The sequence below is a fragment of the Quercus suber genome, unplaced genomic scaffold (genome assembly GCF_002906115.3).
Source record: "Quercus suber isolate HL8 unplaced genomic scaffold, Cork oak 2.0 scaffold_5, whole genome shotgun sequence".
In the NCBI taxonomy this organism is placed as follows: Eukaryota; Viridiplantae; Streptophyta; class Magnoliopsida; order Fagales; family Fagaceae; genus Quercus; species Quercus suber.
In genome coordinates this window covers 2,725,441-2,748,458 of record NW_027069471.1, presented here as the reverse complement: position 1 = coordinate 2,748,458, position 23,018 = coordinate 2,725,441, and the positions used below count along the sequence as shown (strand labels likewise).

Genomic DNA, 23,018 nt, shown 5'->3' with positions numbered 1-23,018 from the left:
ATTTTAAAACACACACACAAATAAAAACCAGAACCCCACGAAAAAGTACAGTTGTAAATAAGCCGAGCTGAGACAAATATTAAAAGCTCAAGTTTGTTTGTTTATTTATTTATTTATTTTTTTTTTTTTTGAACACAAGCTCAAGCTCATCACCGGTCAATATTTTATGTTTAAGCTTAACTCATTTTCTCGTCAAGCAAGCTTGAGCTTGTTCAGAAGTTACTTGATTAACTTATTATTTTCATATATATTGTGAAACCATGACTAAAATATTTTGGATTTGCTGCCATGGATTTCCTTTGATTCTCAATTCTCAATTAGCAAATTGCAATGGGTCGTAATTCCTAAAAAATCATGATGATTTTGGAATATACACATTTTATAAGGGCGAATTTGACATTTGATAAAGTAAATAGTTTCAGAATAAAAACTTAGGGTACATTTGATACATTTTAATGATTATTACATGAGAATAGGAATAAGTATTACAAGGAATACATTAAATTGGAATGTAATAAGTATTACTATTCATTAGTTTTGTGACCATTTAGGAATAGAATTCTGAATATGCATCTACAATTTAGTAGAGTATAAAAAGAATGTGTAATTAAATCATTTTTAAGTCAAATTTCCTAAAATACACTTATTTTAGGGTGTTCAAAATAGAACTAATAATTAACAACAAAAAAATTTTATTTTCTTTACTTTTGAAGATGTGGCAACTAATGGCATTTTAGGAAATATTTTTAAAAAGTTATTATATAAGGTGAAGGAATCGATATTCAGTACTTTTGATAAAGAATAGTTATTCATCATTTTGAAGAATAGCTATTCATAAGGAATAACTATTCATTATAATAAAAACATAACAAACAACTGAATAGTTATAGCATAGGAATATCTATTACATTCAGTGTCTATTACAGTCTACTAAACGTGCCCTTAACAAATAATAGTATTATTTTTTTTATGAGGTTTTTTTTTTTGTTCCTTTTTTAATTTTTTATGAGGAACAAATAATAGTATTATTATACATGAGAAATGAAAAAGTTTAATATTAAATTGCTTGCAACTTATCACAACAATTCTATTCAATATCTTTTTACTGAATATGAATTATAACAAATTCACAATTTGGTTACATTTTTTTTTTTTTTAATGAACAAATTGGGTGAGTGGGGGCAACTATTGTGGCAGACCCCTGTGGGCGTGCCCATTCAAGCACTCATTTATTAGGGAATGTTGGATTGAGTCATAGCTACTATTATCTGGGATGACAACAGACAACTCCACAAGAAGGCTAGTACCATTAGGCTAGCTACAGGAGGGAATTCCCACATTTCGCCTATTGGGGTTCGAACATGAGACCTCCAGTAGCACTGCACTCTTGCGTTTTCTTCTTATATTCTTCATACTTTCAAAATTTTCACAAAATCAAAGATTAATAGTTATATTATCAATCAAATGTTTAAATTTTACATTTTTTTAGTCTAAAATTATGCAAAAAAATAAGTTTATGAATTAAATAGTAAATAATATTTAATTGACATAAAATTTGAGACGTGTGTTGATAACATAAAAAATGTGTAATCTAATAATTAGACTTTCAAAATATGTAATTAAGTTAATTTTTTAGTATTTTCAACGAAAATGTTTAGGATTTAGATCTCACTTCCCTAAACTATTGAATTATCAAGATTATTAATCTCACTTTAATTTAGTCTTTTTTAAAATTAAAATTAGTCCTAAAATACATGCCAAACACTTTGAAGTTAGTTTTTATTCAACACAAAATATGGATTATATAGTTACTTACACCATTAGAGCATTCACATAAGCTTGTGCAAATTTTTTTTGTTTATTTTAGCTTAAGAACCTTTTTTTTTTCTATCTTATATACTATACAGTCACCAAGCCCAAAAGTAGGGCATACTGGATGTGCTTCATAATGAGCCAATCCGCCATCACCACATGTCCAAGGCATAGCAGAATAATAAGAAAAGAAAGATAAAAAGATATATATAAAGGAGAAAACATGTAGCCATTAGTTGTGGTCCACATGTCCAAGATAGTGGGTAAAAGTAATAGCAAGATCAGTCATGGACTATTACAGTTGTAGCAAAAAATCTTAGCCGCATGCTTTAGGTTTTGGGCAATTACAGTAGAGGCTAGCTTGTTGAAGAAGCATTATTGCATGTAGTACAAGCACAAACACACTTGTCAAACAAGCACCAAATGCATGTGGTCCATTTTGTCAAGACTCTACCTTGTACTTCTCCAATGGGAAGATAGCGCGTTACCCATTGGGAAAGTGACACATGCCTATTTCCACCATTATTAAAGGATATACGACTCAATGAAGAAAAGACATACTTTAACACTATGATGGAAGCCTTCTTCCCACATCTTCTTTCTTTATGATCCCATTGTTTCTTTCTCTCTTTCTCCGTTGTAACACAATACCCCAATAGTAACCATTTTTAGAAAAAAAATAGTGGAATATTCGATTGGCTAGTGTTCGTGGTTTTCTCCCTCTCCCAACATAGAGGGCTTTTACATTAAAAAAAACTTGTGTATATTTCTCTTGCAACTTTACTCTCATGTTTTTCATTTTCTTGCAAGCACAAAAACACTGTTTTTAACAAAGATGATGTTTAAATGTACTGTTAAGGTTTTAAAGATTTTTACAAAATAATCTCAGAAATCTAACTTGCACATACATATACTCACTTTTCAAAACAGTCAACATTAGATTATTTATTTTATACTATTTCATTAAGATATTAATTTTCTTGATTTTTTTTAATTTTTTTTCTTTCTTTACACATAATAACCATCATTCACTATCTTCTTTTATCCCCAGGATACATAAAAAAATAACTAGTGTAAATTTACATAGTTACTACAGTACATAACCATGTTTTTTTACAAAATTTTGCATAAATTGATATGAGTGAATTTTGAAATTTGTTAAACAAATACTGATGCATGTGCTGATAAGAATTTACTATTCCTATACTAAACAAGAAATGAACAGAGGATTTAGAGAATGAATGGAACGGTGAAGAATTAGAGAGAAAAAGGAAGAGAGAGGTTAGGGAGAGTAGAGAATTGGGTATTGCATCAGATTCTTCATTCATACCTTCCCTAAAACCATTCCTCCCCTTTATACACGAGCCTTAACAGAGCTATAGTACAATGGTATCACCCTATAACTACTTCTAACTAACTAACTAACCACCCCATCATTTAACAAATGTCACTAACAGAAAGGTCCCTAATAGCTACTCAATTAACTAACCACTCACTTGCTGCCACTGTTACATTTTAGCTTAGAACAGATTATACTCTCATCAGCACATGGCAGCAACAACACTTGATCACAACCAAAGCAACCCTTAACCACATCAGCACCCCAATGCACCAGAACATTTACATTATGTTTGGTTGGGGTGATTTTAGGGGGGGTGGAAAACATAGAGTGGAAAATTGAGTGAAAAACAGTATTTTCCACTGTTTGGGAAAGAGAGGAAAATAGAGAGAGAGGAAAACCCAGGAGGAAATTTTCTCTCCCGGGTCCACAAATTTCGTCTCCCCAAATTGAGAGGAAAAGCCTAAGTGGAAAACTGATGAAGAGCACTTTATACAAATGCCCTCTCGTTCCCAATGGGCATAGCAACTCAGCAAAGAAGAAAAAAAACAATTTTCCAACCATCAACTTAGCACAACCCAACTATCACCACCGCAACCCAAAAATAACTCAAAATCAACCCAAAACAACTTAAAATCAACTCAAAATCAAACCCAAAATCAACTCAAAATCAAACCCTTATGTTTCAATCATCTTCATCTTCTTCATTATCATCATCATCATCTTCTCTTTTCCTTGTAGCTTTCGAACGGTAAAAAAAAAAAAATGCAGAGACTTAAGCGATGAGAGAGCTGTAGCTTTCGAACTATCAAAAAAAAAAAAAAGATGCAGAGACTTGAGGGATGAGAGAGTTGTAGCTTTGAAACTGTCTAAAAAAAGATGCAGAGAAGAAAAGAAAAAAGAAAAAAGAAAAGTGAAGAGAGCACCAGTGGAGTTGACGAAGAGAAGAAAAGAAAAAAAAAAGTGAAGAGAGCACGAGTGGAGTAGACGAAGAGAAGAAGAGAATAAAAGAAAAAAGAAAAAGAAAAGAAAAGTGGAGAGCATCAGACGAAGAGAAGAGAAGAAAAGAAAAAAGAGTAAAGTGAAGAGAGCTTAGACCAAGTGCTAGAGAATAAAAGAAAAAAGAAAAGTGAAGACTGAGATAAGTGAAAGGTGTGGAGGAGAAAAAAAGAGAAAAAAAAAAAACGTGTGGATAAAAAAAAAAAAGATAAAAGGGAAAAATAAAATAAAGAAGAAGAAAAGAGATAAGTGAAAGGTGTGGAGGAGAAAAAAAGAGAAAAAAAAAAAACGTGTGGATAAAAAAAAAAAAGATAAAAGGGAAAAATAAAATAAAGAAGAAGAAATTAAAATTAAGAAATGTCACTACAATATTTTTACAATAAATTTTAAGTGGTGGGTTGTTACTAACTAATACTAATAAAAAAATATTTAAGTGATGTGTTCAAACTAAAATCAGTAATAACTTATCACATATTATTTATTGTGAAAATATTGTAAAATGTTAAGGACGTAGCACTTCTTCTTTTTTCTTTTGTTTTTCAACGTGATCTGATCAAGTTGTACATTATTGTAATTTTTACATTATAATAATAAAAAAAATAATAAAAATTTATATATATGATGTGATAAATTTTATATTATGTAATGGGGACAAATAAATCTATTTCTTATATATTATGTAACAAGGGTATAATAGTCAATTTATATAAATTACATTTTTCATCTTTCCTTTTTTCTCTCTAACCAAACAAAAAAGTTTTCCACCCTCTCACTTTTCCACCCCTTCAACTAAACACACAAAAGGGAAAACTAAATATTTTCCATGCTCCCACTTTTCCATCCTCCCACAATTTTTCATCCTCTCACTTTTCCACTCCTCCATCCAAACGAACCCTCAAGCAACTCCTATCACGTGCTCGCAATGTAATTTACAACAAAATGTGGAGGTTCCTCTCCATTCCAACCTTTTCCACATCTCAATAGTCTATCCTAGTTTTGTACAGCTAAAAGCATAAAGAGCCTAGTTACATTTTTCGTTTACCCATTTAATATGCGTTTGGGATTGCTTAAAAAGCCAGCTCTTTTTACTATCTAATTTTTTTTGCTACTATTCATAGGTCTTATTACACATTTTGGTGCTATTCATGGACCTTACTGTAATATTTCAGCTACTTTTTAACTTTATCTACGGTACTTTTGCTTGTCCTCTAAAATACAACCCTCACTAGATCTTACTGGCCTGAGCTAGCCTAAGTGTGTGTTTGAATTAGGATTAAAAATTAAAATTATTTCACTATTCAGCATATTTTTGCTACTATTTATGGATCTTGTTGTACTTTTTGATACTATTCATGGCCCCACTGTACTATTTTAACTAACTTTTACCTTTATTTACAGTACTTTCAACAATAATTTTTCAGTTTCAGCAAAATAAGCGGTATCTAAGTACATCATAATTATTAGTCTATAATTTTTTTAAAGTAACGTGGAATAATTGAAACAAGCCTTTGAATTGTTAATTCATACTGACAAGTGACATATCCTAATTAATCCTAGTATAATTTTGAATTTTCTAATAATATTCCAAACTGACAAACAAGTGACACATAATATATATATATATATATATTTATATATATCCTAGTATTTATTTTTTCTAATGATAACAGTGGGGTAAAATATTGCGGCGATGGCTCAATTATAATTAGCGTGATAAAAATGTTGGATTCGCTAATCCTCATGCCAAGAACACATGCAAAGATGTTGTAATATATAAATTATAATAACACCCAACTTTCAAGACGGAGATTATAATTATGAGACTCAATCTTTACTTTTCCACACGTTTTACCGAAACACGTACAGGCATTTTTCTTGCATTAAACGACATTAATTATTCATATGCACATGTCAACAATGTCAGTATGTTACTTAGCACAAAATAATTAACTGTGCTTTACAATACATAGGTCTTGCATTAAACGACATTATTCACATGCTAATGTTTTTTCAAATGCTTTCTAAGAATCATGATTGTTGTTCAAATGCTTTACAATACGTGTAGGGAATTGGCTTGGTAGAGTTTCTATAAGAAAATTGAATGTTATCTATATCTATAATATTTAATAATGAAAACCTTTATGTCGGTTTTGTTGACTTCTATTGTTGTAACACAATGTTGTCAAAAAGAAGGTTTTTCACAAAATTTTAACTGAAAATTTCGATTATAGTTTTTTTTTTTTTTTAATTTTTTGAAAACATATTATAAAATTAAAACTCTAAAAGTTCAAAATGTGTATAAAACACCCTTGAACATTTGGACTCCAAATTATAAAATATCAATTCAAACTTATAATCAAACAATTAATGTGCGGAACATGAACATAAGCCAATCACATAATTGATAACTAATCTAAGTCAAATATAAACACATTCACAGCAATAAATATAAAGCAAAGATAAAGGAAGGAAGATGCAAACACACGGACAACACGCTATTTGTTATTGAAGAGGAAACCGAAGCCCTCAGCGTAAAACCTCTCCGCCACCCTCCAAGCGGTAAATAATCCACTAAAGAATATAGTTGGGATACATGAACAGCAGAAGACCCTCCAAGCCTAATCTACCCAAGTACCTAAACCCTCCAAGTTTTTTGCTCCATCGAGGTTACGCCGAACCTATTTCTTCTTTAGTTTCTCGGATTCCGCTACTATACCATAGCATTAACCAATGTATATTGGTTCCTTCCAAACTGCTTCCCTTACCACTAAATGAACCTTCTCACAGACGTGGGTGTGGTGAGATAAAGATTTGGTCAATGGCCTCTCAAGGATATGACAATGGAGAGGAAGAGAGTAGAGGAATTTGTAGAGTCTCTAAGATAAAGATTGGGGATAAGGCAATCTTGTTTTTCTTTAGGGTTTTTCTCACAAAAATTCTCTCTGGACGCTCTCTTAAAATCGTGGGTATAAGGGTCTATATACAGTGGGGTGAGAAAGGAATACAAAGAGACAGTTTTTGCCAAACAGGGTAAATTGGCGGCTTGGTCTCGCAGCTTGTCCAAGTTGCAAGTTCAAGTCGCGACATAACGGTCTGGCCAGCCTGGGACTTTTGTCCTGTAGTGCGACAGTTGGCACGACCCTTCAGCTTTCCTGTGTGCATCTCACGTGCCTGCATTTGGCGGCTTATAGCTGCAAGCCACCCGCGAATCCTAGCCGCGAAGCTCTGCTTCTTTGCACATACTTGCACTTTTCTTCACATCTTCTCACACACTACCCTTACAATAATCCCACATAAATACAGGGTTATTAAATGCTAAATTACAAGCAAATTTGCACGGAATAAAGCCAACAAGATGGTTGATAAATTTCAACCTTACAAACTACATAGCAAAGTTAACTTCATTCTTAGAAAAATGAAGGGAAACAACAAACATTTATCATTTGAAAATTTGGGCACTTAAACGATTGAAACATCAAAAACTTTTTTAAAAAAATTATATTAAAAATTCAAATCATAATAAACAATTGTAGTTTAGAATTGCATTCAATATTGTTCCAAATAAAATATTTGGATTTGTTTTGGTGTTAATTTCAGTCAATATTTTCATAAAACTATAGATCCATAATTACAAATGGCGCCATTAATATAATTGGAGTTGCATTATGATTGATTATAAGGACCAAGAGGAAATATTATAGGGACTCTTAAAACACACTTACTCAACTTCTTCAGTTATATTCCTTTCGGGGCGGGGTGGTGAAAGATTATTATTTTTAGAATATGGAAGATGATAGATTTGAATTTTATTACATCTTTATTGTGGTAAATGAATCTATGTGACATTTTAATTTGACAGTTGAATTTGAATTCCGACTGTATTGACTATTATAGGCCGAGCCCATTCAAAAATTTACTGGGCTCATATATAGGCCGGCCTAGCATGCGATGGCTCATTTGGAGTCTTTCCTATTCTATGTACCACACAAGAAGATGAAGATATATCTCATTTTAATAACGCTTTATTTGTTTGGAGTGAAAAATTTTGTGTAAAGATATATATATATATATATATATATTTTAGTGTTTGGTAGCATAAAAAAAAATAAGTTAAAGGAAAACTATATTTAGTCAACATAAAAAGTATGACTTATTTTTAAAGATTTTTTTTCATTAAATTTTTTTTTTTCAAAAACAACTCTATCTCATAGCAAGCTAAATAAGGAAAATTAGGAGATTGTTTTTCAACTCATTTAAGAGAACATAAGAAAATCAAATAGCTTTATAGAAAATGCTTTTTGAAAAATTATTCGTTTTCTAGAAGATATCATTGCTGAAACAAACATAGCGTAAGATACATATGTATTCTCTCTCTTATAGTACATGTGTTCCGCATAATTATGAGTTCTATGAACTATAAAAAGATCACTGTATATATTTGATACATGAGAGTAGCATTACTTAGTCTTTTCTTGTTCTGTTGACAAACATCATGTTTGGTGTGTTTAATGCAATAAAATGGTTATATGTTGTATGCAAGTAGACGTAATATCATAATTACAAGATTCTAAATTTTCTCTTATTTATATGTTAGCTCTTATTGTATTTTCCAGCTAGCAACGAAACCAAGTTTTAGGCAATTTAGAATGTTCTATTTAATTATGTTTTATACAAATGAAATGATGGTATGAACTATGAAAACAACATGGTTAGCTCTTATTTGGTTCATACAGTGTTTTTGGAAGTTTGGAGTGAGAAAAGAATAGATGGTATATATGAGCGGATGAAGGGCGACCTTATTTGGATGTTTTAAAAATTAAGTAGGGAGAGGAAAATAAATACTCCTATCCTTTATTTAGATGTTTTACAAATTGAAAATGGGAATAAAATGAAATAATAAGACATCATTTAAATTACAATTATACCCCTCTTTTTTTGTTTCCATTTAATGGAATAGATATAAATTGTCAATATAACGGTAAAATTGAAAATTTATTTATTTTTAAATATAATTGGAATTACAAATTTCCTCAATTTGGAGGAATTAAAAATGATAAACCTCCAAATCCCCTCTAATGCCTTCTTTATTCCTTTTAAAACACATCAAAACAAGGTTAATTAACACCACTCTTCCCCTCAGGAACGGACCTAGGATTTCAAGCTAAGAGGGCTGGAGATAAGCGGAAAAAAAAAAAAATTCAAATTCACATCTATATAGTATTAAGAAACTTTCGACCAAGACAAATACACAAAAATAATTGTTTCTTAATATATTAATATGCAATCATCTACCAACAAAAACAAAGACGCAAAACACTATTGTTTCTTAATACACAAAACACTATTGTTTCTTTACATTTTTTTAAAAAAAAAATTTACATGGGCTGGGTTAATGATTCATGATTTTGGAGGGGGGGGGGGGGGGAAGCATACAAAGTAAGGGAGCCAAGTCTAATTTTTTTTTTTTTTTTTATTGAAATTAAACTACTAAAAAAAAGTTTTGGCCCAGGGGGCCTAGGTCGTCCTTGCTTCCTCCTCTCAACTTCTTTTCCTCCCCTCTATTCAACACACTGTTAGGCAATTGGCTAAGATCAAAAAGAGAAAAAGTATCTTATGAAATGATCTCAAAAGACCTCTTTTAGATAACATGTGGATCCTAGACACACGTGCGAGTGCAAGAGTCTATATACATTTTCACTATTTTTCTCATCAACTTAAATAAAACTATTTGCCTCATTTACCCCCCCCACCAAAAAAAAATCTCTCTCTCTCTCTCATTTACTAAAAAAAAAAAGTCATGAACAACCACTATTTTTTCTATTATCTCTAAACTTATTTTCACAATTTACATTTAAGATAAATAAGTTTATTTATTTTATATATATTTAATGAGAAATTTTGATTAAAGCATTCCTCCTCAGACCACCTTCTTGGACCATCATAACCAAACCCCTTTCTTTATTCACTAATGCCGACTTCCATAACAGCGTTTACCCGTCCTCGGACTACTGGGCATCCTCGGACCAGGCCCCCAGCCCAATATATACTATTAGGCCTATCATCCCTACAGAAAATATAATTCTTTTATTTATAAATACTTTTAATTTTAAATTTCTACATGAACATGTGATTCCAGTGTTGAGAAAATAAATCACGCACCCAAATGACCCAACATTACAGAGAGAGAGAGAGAGAGAGAGAGAGAGAGAGAGAGAGAGAGAGAGAGAGAGAGAGAGAGAGGTAAATTAAGAAGAATAGATTTAAAATATAATCTAAATAATTGAATAAATATTACTTATTACTTATTTTTCTTTGAGAAATACTTATTACTGTTTACATATAATAAAATATCTCACTTAAATATATTATCTCAGACATCAAATTATATCAAACCAATCCTTGAAAACAAGTTTAATTTTGGGGATTACAAGTTGACAAGATTAATTATGGTCTTGTAAGCTAACTCGATTAGGATTGCAACTGAACCATGGATATATAAATCCAATCCAACAAAAGTTTTTCCCCCTAGAATTTTCTTTAGTTTGAAGTTTGAACAGAAAATTTTGAAAAGTTCTTTGAAATTATGGTATCAATTATTTTAATTTATTTTATGTATACTTATTGCAAATGTTCAAAGTTGTGATCTCAAAGTGAGGATTGGAGTGCTTCACAATTGCATTTTTGTCAAAGAAAACAGAAAATTCTTGTTTTGTACACTAACTAAAAAGGGCCAAAAGAGATTTTTGAAACCATTAGTTGTTGAAGTCTTAAGTATTAGGTTTCAAATAAATTATAGTAAATATTGGGGGGAAGACGATTTCCTCCTCATTCCCCCAATTAGAACATACAAATGCATGGTCCAAGAAGAATGAAAGGAAGAAAATCTACCTCACAGTTTGTTATGGCAATGCAAGTATTACCAAGGAAATGGTCATGTTTTCCACAAGCTTTACTGTCATCCATTAGCATTGAGCAACAATTCCAACAATCCCAGTTTCTCTTGGGTGAGCCTCAAGCAATTACAAATCCTTTGCATGCCTTTGACCACTACGACGTGTTGCCAAGTCATATTTGAGTGTTGACACATTTCAATGTTTTCATATTAATGAAAAAGAACATTATTTTTTGTTAAAGGGGGACCAAGATTTTATTTTAAATTGAAGGTTGACCAAAATTTTAGTTCTTTGTCCCAGCCGTCCATGCATGTAAAGAACCGCTTATCAACGTTTAATTCATTTCCTTATCATGAATATTGATTGTAAAACTAAATCACAATTTTCACTACTTTTGGTGGTGCTGAAAATAACTAACTACAAATAAAATGAGCCTATTTTACCTTGGAATTGGATTACTCAAGTATGCCATTTGAAGTTTTCAACATACTGATGAATTCCATTACAAATGTTTACCAAAAATAAAAGAGCTCTATTACAAATTAATAATACATATTCTATTTGTAAAGTAATATGGGGCCATGGAGGGTGAGAGATATTAGTAGTTTAAGACCCTATTAAATGCCTAAAATTAAAATTTAAAAAAAAAAAAAAAAATTCCACATCCCGTGGGCTACCCACCCTACTAGGAGAAATTCCATATTTTAGTTTCTGCCTTTTACTTTTTCCAATTCTAGTGTTAAATTTGTGCAAGAAATTTGATACCAAAAAAATAAGTCCTTATAAAATGTAAGAGAAAAATCCTTACACGGTCTTATTGATATATACGTATATATATTCACGTTTGTAATGCGTGTGGTGATATTAGGTTAGTATCTCGATCAAAAGTTAGTGCATTCCAAACCCAGTCCCTGGAAAATGCTGACACGTATCAAGAAGTAGGGTTTTTAGTTGTCAGTTAACATCTTCCACTGAATTGCCTAATTATTACAGTAGCTGACTATATTGGCGGCAAACAAACCAAGAGCCTAATTTCATCTTTATTATTCTTCATAGCAAAAAATGTGTTTTTTTTTTTTTTTGTTAGAAATACTGAATGTATTTGTATTGTATTTCTTAATAAAAGAATGTACATAGGTGCCTTTATATAGGAGGCATATGTATGCAGTACAAGTAAATATGTGTACTATATAAGTAACCTAATTTAGGCCTAAAGCCCACAACACTATATACGTTAACAGCCCCCCTCAAACTCAAGGTGGATGTGAGACCAACTTGAGGTTGTCAACCAAAGTACGAAGGCATCCCTTAGGATGTGACTTGGTGAAGATATCTGCAAGTTGATCTTTAGAGGAGACTGAAATCAGCTTGAGAGCACCATGAACAAGATGAAAACGGATAAAATGACAATCGATCTCGATGTGTTTAGTCTGTACATGGAAGACATCGTTGTGGGCAATATGAATAGCACTCTGATTATCACAATAAAAAGGAGTAGCAGAGGATGTAGACACACCTACGTCTTTGAGAAGCCATCATAACCAAAGAAGCTCAGATGTGGTATCAGCAAGGGCACGATATTCTGTTTCAGTACTGGAGCGGGCCACATGAGTTTGTTTCTTGCTTCGCCAAGAAATTAGAGAAGAACCAAGAAGAAAGCAATAACCAGTGGTGGACTTGCGATCAGTGGGGTCTCTTGCCCAATCAGCATCAGAAAATGCACGGAGAGTAAGAGGAGACTGAGCAGAGTAGAAAAGACCATGGAAGAGAGTGCCCTTTAGGTATCGAAGAAACTACAGCAGAACAGCAGCATAGTAAGTCGATCGTGGAGCAGACAGATATTGGCTCACCTGGTGAACAGCATAGGAAATGTCTGGACGAGCGACAGTGAGATAAACCAAGCTGCCAACCAAGCATCTGTAAAGAGATGGATTAGACAATGGTTTCCCCCCTGAGGGAGTCAGATGCGTATTAAGCTCAACTGAAGTGTCAACAGTCTTGCTATCAGTGAGTCCAACACGAGACAAGAGTTCAGAGGCATACTTGGCTTGAGTAATATAAAGTCCATCAGTAAAATGAGTGATTTCAAGACCCAAGAAGTAGCTGAGATGTCCAAGATCTTTCATCTCAAACTGCTGACTGAGAAAAGTTTTGAGTTCTTGAATGCCACTGAGGTCATCACTAGTTATGATCATATCATCCACATATAAGAGAAGTAAAATAGTGCATTTGTCAGTGTAACGAAGAAATAAGGCAGAATCATAGTGACTGGCCATGTAACCCAAGTGAGAGATGGTAGAGCTGAATTTGGCAAACCAAGCTCGTGGAGCTTGTTTAAGGCCATAAAGTGCACGTCGAAGGTGACAAACCTTGTTGGAGTCAACAGAGAGACCAGGAGGAGGTTGCATATACACTTCTTCACTTAAATCCCCATTAAGAAATGTATTTTTGACATCCATCTGAAAAAGGTCCCATTTACTGGAAACAGCAACAGCTAAGAGGGCACGAACAGATGAGATACGAGCAACCGGAGTAAAGGTCTCTTCATAATCAATCCCATACTCTTGTGTAAAACCTTTTGCAACAAGACGAGCTTTGTAGCGCTCAATGGACCCATCAGAACGAGTCTTAATCTTGTAGATCCACTTATAACCAACCACAGATTTCCTAGGAGGAAGTGCCACCAAATCCCAAGTATGGTTTCTAGATAATGCATCAAGTTTCTCTTTCACTGCAATCTGCCATAAAGGGTCAGTGGAAGCCTCACGAAAGGTGTGAGGCTCGTGTAATGTAGCAAGAGCAGTGTAACAATGATAGTCAAGTAAATGTGCTGAATAGATCTTACCCTAGTTGAGTGACGAGGTGGAATGTCTTGTGCAAGATCTTCAGGCGGAGCAGGAGCAGGAGACCTAAGCTCAGGATTAGGGTTGGGTAGCTCGTCTTCAACCTGTTCATCTTCCACCTATTTATTAAAGGGTGAACTAGGAAAGGGATCAGTGATATCTAGTGGTTGGATAGAGAAGTCTATAGCAACAGAATCAGGAGCAACTACAGGAGGATCAGGAGTAGTTACAGAAGGAATATGTGTCTCATCTGGAAAAAGATCTAAGACAGAGGAGGAAAACAAGGAAGCACTAAAATGAGAGAGCTCGACAAAGAGGCGATGTTCCCAAAAAACAACATTACGGGAGATACGAAGTCGATGAGAGATAGGATCATAACACCTATACCCCTTTTTAGTTTCGCCACAGCCAAGAAAACAACAAAGTCTTGACCGAGGTTCAAGTTTGTTATGCTCATGTGGCTGAAGAAGAACGAAACAAGTAGAACTGAAAGAGCGAAGGTGGTGATAATCTGGAGGTGACCCAAAAAGACGCTCATATGGAGTTTGATTTTGGATAACAGGACTCAGAATGCGATTAATAGTATGATCAGCATGAAGAGCAGCTTCACCCCAAAAAGGAGCAGGAACTTTAGCAGAGAGAAGGAGAGCACGAACAGTGTCAAGAATATGACGAAGTTTTCGCTCAGCTCTACCATTTTGCTGAGAGGTACCTGGACAAGTCAGTTGATGAACAGTACCATAGAAATGCAAAATAGCTTGAAAAGCATATTGAGTATATTCAAGAGCGTTATCAAATCGAAAAATTTTGATGCGTCTGGAAAACTAAGTTTCAACCATTTTTTCAAAATTAGAATATACTTCCAATAATTTAGAATGATGTTTCATATTAAAAATCCAGCTATAGCGAGAGTAATCATCAACAAAGACAACACAATATCTAGACCCACCAATACTAGATACAGAGGAAGGCCCCCAAACATCGGAATGAATAAGGTCAAAGATATCAGTGAATATGGATTCACTAGTATTGAAAGGCAAAGCTGGTTGTTTTCCTAACTGACATGAAACACAATCAAAATTTTCTGTAGACACTGAACCTAACAAACCTCTAGAAACCAATTGCTGTACTCGAGAGGAAGATGCGTGACCAAGGCAAGCATGCCAAAGTGCAAGGGAAGGAGTGGAAGAAACTACAGCAGCTGCAGCAATAGAAACAGGAGCAACAAGTGGAAGACGAAGGTTGTCCACAGGAAACATACGCCCAACTCTAGGACCGGTCCCAAGCTCCTATCCCATCCTAAGATCCTGCACAATACACTCAGAATAATCAAAGGTAATGCGATAACCCAACTCAGCAAATTGTCCCACAGAAAATAAATTATAAGAAATGTCAGGAACATTAAAAACTCCAGGAACCGAGAGGTTGGAAGTTGAAATTGAACCTATATTATGACCAGACATTGTGGAACCATTTTCTGTGCGAATATTAAGAGGGTGCGGTGCAGGTTTAAGGTCAAAAAATAAGGACGAGTGAGGTGTCATGTGATTGCAACAAGCAGAATCCATAAGCCAAGAGGTAGGAGACATACCAAATAAAGCTGAGAGAGAAGAGGAATAAGATGCATTACCAACCATACGAATGACATTGGCGATGATATTTTTGAGGTCATCTCTGGAAATGGAGAAAGTGGATCCCAAAGACTTAGACTATGCAGAGACAGGAGCCATTGGTTGGACACTCTCAGTGTTAGCAACAGTAGCAGCAGAAATTGTAACAGCTGATTTGTTGCGATGATCGCAAGTCTCAATATTGTGGCCAGAACATTTGCAAAATTTGCAAAAACGTTTGATGGATTGGCAGTGATGATTGTTGCAATAAGAAGAAGACCTGCCCTTATTCTTCATTTAGAAGCAAAATTTGCAAAAATAGACTTAAAAAATGAAATCTACGCGAAAAACTGGGTAAGGAGACTTTGGACTAAAAAAGTCAACCTGAGCAAAAAGTCAACGGTTAAGTCAACGGCAGGTCAAAGTCAACGCGGTCAACGTTCTGGAATGATGACGTAATCACTGCTGAGTGCTGACGTAAGCAATGATGACGTCACTAGGGCTGATGTGGCAAGATGATGACGTCAGCAAACCGTGTCTGGCGCGTGTGGCGCGTGGATGAGAGCGGAGGCGCATGGAGAAGCGTGAATGATATTGGCGGCGTGTGGCTGTGACACCGAGAATTGTAGTGGCGCGTGGGGGCGCATGTGTGGTCCAATGAAGATGAAGTTTCACAGAAAAGTAGATCGGAGATATTGCTTTCTGATGGTACTATCTGTGGTCTGATCGAAGAGGCGGAAGCGATGGTGGCGGCAAGGCAGTGGTCTTTGATGTACTGGAGTCGCAGTGGAGGCAGTGGTGCTGCTCACAACAACGGCTGCAGATGACACCCAAGAAGACAAGGCTGCTTAAGAGCGACACACCAAAGGATTAGAGCAGTGGTTTTGATACCATGTTAGAAATACTAAATGTATTTGTATTGTATTTCTTAATAAAAGAATGTACATAGGTGTCTTTATATAGGAGGCATATGTGTGCAATACAAGTAAATATGTGTGTTATACAAGTAACCTAATTTGGGCCTAAAGCCCACAACACTATATACGTTAACATTTTTTTTTTTTTTTTGCTGAAAGCAACAAATGTATATGATACTATCATTTTGTTTTATTAACTTAAACTCAAACTCAAAAATTGATAATTTATCTCTAAATTTGCTAAGTTAATCATGAACGCTATAAAAGCAAAGCAAACCCCAATATTTTTTTTTTAAAGCCGAGTAGAGGTATGAGCTGTTCTTATGTTATTTTCTTCTCCTCTACTTAATTTGTTAAATATATATATATATATAATGGTTTTTCATGTATTTTTAAACAATAATTTTTGTACATGAAACACCAAACTCTCTTTACCCGTTTTTTACAAGATAAAAAAGCTTGCAATAATTAAAATTATTCTTTCAAATGTAACCCATCTTTCTTTTATATTTCTCTATTGTTTAGTCACATATATTTTGTTTGTTTCAATAAATTCTAAGCAGTGAATCATCTGATTTTTTAATATTTTTTGGTATTTCAGAAGTTTTAATATCTAAATTTTTGAGTTATTTTTTTGCAGTATCTGAAACTGTTTAACAAATTTTTTGTAAGTTATTGCACGTTTAAGTAATGGCTTCTTCATCAAATTATAACACAAATTGAAGTCATACAAGAGTAAATCATGCAATGATGTAGTTTCTTAAATTTTTTATAAAATTATTTTAGTCTACTTCACAAATAAGTAAGTTTCTATACATAGCACGAGTTAGCGACTAGTTAAGAATAACAATGAACAAAAAAAAAATGAATAATAATTTTACGAGGTCAACGTCACCACCAATAGTAAAAATATTTGTCCCTAGCATTAGAGCATTCACAATAGAAAATGCAATCCTATCCTATTAATACACCAACATCCCAAAACTCTATTATTTTACCATTTTATTAAAATATTACTTTTTAATCTTTCTTTATTATTTCTTTCCAAATATCAAACCAAACATCAAGAGACCCCAGAATGTGTGAAGAGAGACCTCAGACAAATAAAATATTATTATTTGGTTTTGGCATAGTGCTACAGTGTCATCATACATTTACGATGATACTATAGTACTATACCAAAAAAAAATTACATTTTTTCGTGTTTAGCCTTCGGGCTGTTAAGACCCGGTCCAAATTTGGAACTTTGCAATAATATGGCATCAGCTAGGGAATTTCATTAACATAGAGCCCTTGGAATAGTATAACAACAAGATTTTCTCTTGCTGAGCAGCAAAAATGGCTTTGGCTTCTTCTGTAAAAGTGGTTCTAGGGTCAATTGCTTTTGCAGTCTTCTGGGTATTGGCGGTTTTCCCAGCTGTTCCTTTTCTACCAGTTGGGAGGACTGCGGGGTCCCTCCTGGGGGGCATGCTAATGGTCGTATTTCAAGTCATAACTGCAGATCAAGCATATGCTGCAATTGATCTTCAAATCCTTGGTCTTCTCTTTGGGACCATGGTTGTCAGTATATATCTTGAAAGGGCAGATATGTTCAAGTACTTGGGAAAGTTGCTCTCATGGAAGAGTAGAGGGCCAAAGGATTTAATTTGTCGAGTCTGCCTAATTTCTGCCATTTCAAGTGCTTTTTTTACTAATGATACCTCTTGTGTAGTTTTGACTGAATTTGTCTTGAAAATTGCAAGGCGACATAATCTCCCACCTCATCCTTTCCTTCTTGCCCTGGCCTCTAGTGCAAATATTGGGTCGGCAGCAACTCCAATTGGCAACCCCCAAAACTTGTTTATAGCCGTTCAGAGCAAGATATCTTTCGGGAATTTTCTAATAGGAATTCTCCCTGCAATGATCATGGGTGTAATTGTCAATGCCCTGCTTCTTCTATGTATGTACTGGAAGTTGTTATCTATTGAAAAGGATGAGAAAGATGTAGCTGTAGAACTTATTGCGGAGGAGGAAGTGAATTCAGAAGGAAAAGATGATTTGACCACAAGATGGAAAAAAATATTGTGGAAATCATGTGTTTACTTTGTTACTATAGGAATGTTGATTGCTTGGCTTGTGGGTCTAAATATGTCGTGGACTGCAATTACTGCTGCGCTTGCTCTTGTGGTTCTTGATTTCAGGGATGCTAGGCCAAGCTTTGAAAAGGTATAATCTGCAAGCACGTTGCTTTCTACCTTTAAATTATTTTTTCCCTATAAAAAAACTGTAAATCATAACTTCTTGGTGATTATGACCATTGATTGCATGTTGGAGAGTTTACTATATGTCAAGTTTATTTCTCTTCTTTGCCAGGTCTCCTATTCTCTGTTAGTTTTCTTTTGTGGAATGTTTATCACAGTTGAAGGTTTTAACAAAACTGGAATCCCAAGTACTCTATGGGACTTTATGGAGCCCTATTCAAAAATCGATCGTGTTAGTGGGATAGCAATTCTCGCCGCTGTCATACTTGTCATGTCAAATTTGGCTTCAAATGTACCAACTGGTATGTTGATGGATTTCTTCCATATATATATATATATATATATTTTTTTTTTTTTTCTATTATCTGTTTCATAATTCTTTTTTTTTTTTTTTGTGGATATGTAAGATGAAATTAGCTTTTTGGACTAACACTTGTTTGTAAGTCCGTTTTGAAGTTTAAACAACTTTTTTCCTTATTGAATAAAACGAGTTTGCCAAGCTTTCTTGTTAGCAATTTCAAGCTGTACAGAGACTAATTCAACATTGGGATGCATATAAGTTTGTTGCGCTGTCTTTAGATTTCTGGGGAATATGTTAGTGTATAGTTTGGACTTTGCATACAGCTTATCTCTTCGGGATATCATAGTATTCCCAGTTTTTATTTTTTTACTAGCTGTGAACCCACGCGAAATAATTATTTTATGGTGGTTTTATTAAATTTCTTTTTTACAATTTAAACTAATCTAATAATGAGTAATGTATTTCGTAATTATATTTTTATTTATTATAGGAACAATCATAAATGTAATATAGGAACAATCCAAAACACCAAAAAAACGTAAACTAAAAAAAATTAATAAAACTTAACAATGATTAATTGAACTAATATTATGATAAAATTTTGTTTTTGATAATCTATTAAGGTTATTTTCTTTGTAAAAATTATAATTTCAGCCACCCAAAACATATTATCAAATAAACGATTATTAGCAAAATCTAAGAATTAAATTTCTATACATGCATTGTTATAAAATAATAATAATTAAAATAAAATTGCAAAAGTTAAAATTTGTCACCTATCCGATCATTTTCGTTTGGCTAGCCTTTAATTTTCTTTAAATAAATGGCATTATAGAGTACTTCTAATACAACTATTAAGAGTACATTGTCCACTACAAAGGATTAGAAAATAAACAAATATTAGTAAAGTCTCATTATTTAACATCTAAATTGAGCACTATAAAAAATCATGTTATGTAACAGAATAAATATCAAATTATCCAAATCATGTTATGTAATAGAATAATATTATATTTTTATATACTATATTTAATTCTTTAGAACGCAATAGGATAACATTTAGCAATCAAAGAGAATTAAAAATAAAAATAAAAATAAAATAAAAGAAAAACAACAACAACAACAATTTAAAAAAAAAACTAAATTGCATTAACCCAAAATAGAGTTTTAAAGAATATAAAAATTATTAACCTAAAGTAGAGATGCAAGAAAAATTAAAAAATCCACCATAAAATTTAGAGAGAGAGAGAGAGGGGGAACCTTTTTTTTTTTTTTTTTGTGAGGAAAAATTATGCATAGAATAGAAGAGATAGTAATAAATTTATAGTAAGAAGGTGTGAATAAAAAAAGACAAAAATAAAGGAAGATGAAGAGAAAGAAGAAGAATGATATTAATGTAGAAGGTAGTGGGGAGATGAAAAAGTAAGGGAGGGAGAAAGATTGAAGAAGTAGTGGGGAGACAAAATAGTAAGGGAGAGAAAAAGGTTGGAGAAATGTAAATATTAAAAAAATAAATGTTTAAAACAATTGTAGAAAGGCTTTTTTTTTTTTTTTTCCTTCCTTAAAGCTGAAAATGCTCACACAAAACCTAAAGCTGAATTGAAAAGGCTTTGGGTTGGGCTTGATAGTGGAACTAAACAAATAAGAGGTGGGTTGGATTAATTATACAGATTTATTATGTGGTGATAGTGGAAGTAAATAAATAAGTGGTGGGCTGGATTTATTATAGGGTGATAGTAGAAGTAAATAAATAAGTAGTGGACTGCATTTATAGGGCTAAAAATTGTAAAAACTATTTTAAAATTGTAGGACAAATTACATTTAAAAAATAAAAAAAAAAAAAGACATGACAACTAATGTGACACAACATGAGAGCAGTAGCATTAAACGCTACACTTCAGTTTTTAGTAACATATAGATATAGATTACATATTTTTGGTTTTCACTTCTTCTCAAGATCCTTTCTCTACTTGAGACAAACTGACATTAACCTTTCTCAAGATTCTTCCCAATTTCACTTCTTAAAAAAAAAAAAATACTTAAGACAACTGACACTAACATTTCTCATGCATGTTCAAATCTTACTCAAGCTGATAGTACACCACCATTTTACTGAACAAGTCTTTCAGTCTAAGAAGTGTCTTTCACTTCACTTTGTACACAAACTAGCACCCTTCTGGGTCATTTCTCAAAGTCTCAGGATAATTGCAATGACAACAGCATCTCTCACCAAGTTGTTGTTTTCAATTGACATTTTGTAAAACCATAAACAATTTTTGGATATGCTTACCCCTTCAGAATTTTGTCATAGCATTCAATTAAACAACAAACATTCTGCAGTTTATGCTAAAAGGAAATTTTCCTTTCAGTAACAAAGGGATTTTTATACCAGTAATGATAACTGTGAGTTGACAAGGCTCTCAGTTACCCCTAGCCCTTGTGTACATAATATAGGGAACAAGGGATGCTCTTGCACTGAATCTGTGAGATTGTTTTTCATAAATGAGCTGGTAGCCTGGTACTGTGGTTTAATCTTTCTTTCTGCATCTCTGATTAAGAATTGTTTTTCTTTCATGTACAACAACAAGAACAACAAACAAAGCCTTAGTCCCAAAATTTTGGGGTCACCTATGGATCCTTAATAGACTAGTTAGGTTTTTCTTTCATATAAAAAGTATCTAATGATTTTGGTGATACATCTCTAAGTTGATGTTGTATTCTGTTTGTTATGAACATTCTTGAGGTTCATGTTAATGTTCATTTCTTTCATTTCGTTTTTTCCCGAATATTTTGTTGATTTATGATAAATTGTTTGTCTGCTGTAAGCCATTATTCGGCATCATAAAGGCCATTTTTAAAACTATTTACACAAGAGTTCCTATAACTCGTGTTAATATTGTGTAGTTATCTTGCTTGGAGCCCGAATGGCAGCATCGGCAGATGATGAGAAGAAGGCATGGCTAATCTTAGCTTGGGTCAGCACAGTAGCTGGGAACCTCTCATTATTGGGATCAGCTGCCAACATAATCGTGTGTGAGCAGGCTCGCCGAGCTCCCCAACTTGGGTACACTTTATCCTTTTGGAGCCATCTCAAATTTGGAGTCCCCTCAACTCTTATAGTCACTACCATTGGTTTGACACTTATAAGATGATGTTAATGCTCTTACACATTACACGTTTTTCAATAGTTGTTGAGTGATTATTTCAGATAGACATCCACAGAACAATGGGGTGAACTGTGCATCGCTTGCCTATTTATACTATTAGTTTGACCAGCTCAGTGTTTGTTTTTCAAAGCATTAAATAATGGCTATAGTTTGCATTTGAGAAGAGTGTTTTTTCACTAGACTTTAGGTTCAATTCTTCCTTTTCTTTTGTTGCAAAAAAATTCTTCTTCTTTTTCTCTCTCTCTCTTTTTTTTTTTTTTTTTCAATCTACCAAAATAAGGATGTACATCTCATAAACAGACATATGAATGTTTGTTGGAAATGAAAAACGAAATAAAAATATCAAACAGGTCAGAGTTTAGAAAGAAGAAGTCTTTCTGAATTCAAACTACTATAATTATATATTCAAATCCCAATTCGATCTTGTAATACTATTCTAGCCTTAGTCACTTATATTTTGAGAAATCCAATCAAATTATAGTTTGTTTATTTTATAGTACTTAAATATATGAGGTCAATATGAAATGTTCATTGTCGTAAGATAACATTTAACCGTATTCAAGAACTGATAGCCTAGAGTCCTATAGTTTATAGCTCAACTAATACTTCTTACTGTTTCTAATGAATGTATCCAGTGTTTAAATCTCACTTTCCCCATTGGACTATCAAATTATAAAAAATAAATTAAAAATTGATAAACACAGTTAACATTAGTCATTCAATTTGTTTAAAACTTTAGTATACCAACAATGTGTATACCAATTACTATTGTTTTGGATTTAGTATTGGCAACTTCTATATGAAAAATTATGTGTCAGGAGAGTTGAATTTAATGTTACTAAGTTATTTATTTATTTATTTATTATTGTTATTATTTTTTTTTTTTTTTTTTTTTTT

The 23,018-nt window shown here is 33.1% G+C and overlaps 1 protein-coding gene across 1 annotated transcript; it reads left to right on the top strand.

Annotated features, from left to right (window-relative positions):
• Positions 1 to 17,634: 17,634 nt before the first annotated feature.
• LOC111998961 (silicon efflux transporter LSI2) lies at positions 17,635 to 22,313 on the top strand. Its single transcript, XM_024031090.2, has 3 exons — positions 17,635 to 18,618; positions 18,766 to 18,955; positions 21,859 to 22,313. The coding sequence occupies exons 1-3, from the start codon at positions 17,752 to 17,754 to the stop codon at positions 22,104 to 22,106; spliced, it is 1,305 nt and encodes a 434-aa protein (XP_023886858.1). The 5' UTR covers positions 17,635 to 17,751; the 3' UTR covers positions 22,107 to 22,313.
• Positions 22,314 to 23,018: the final 705 nt, after the last annotated feature.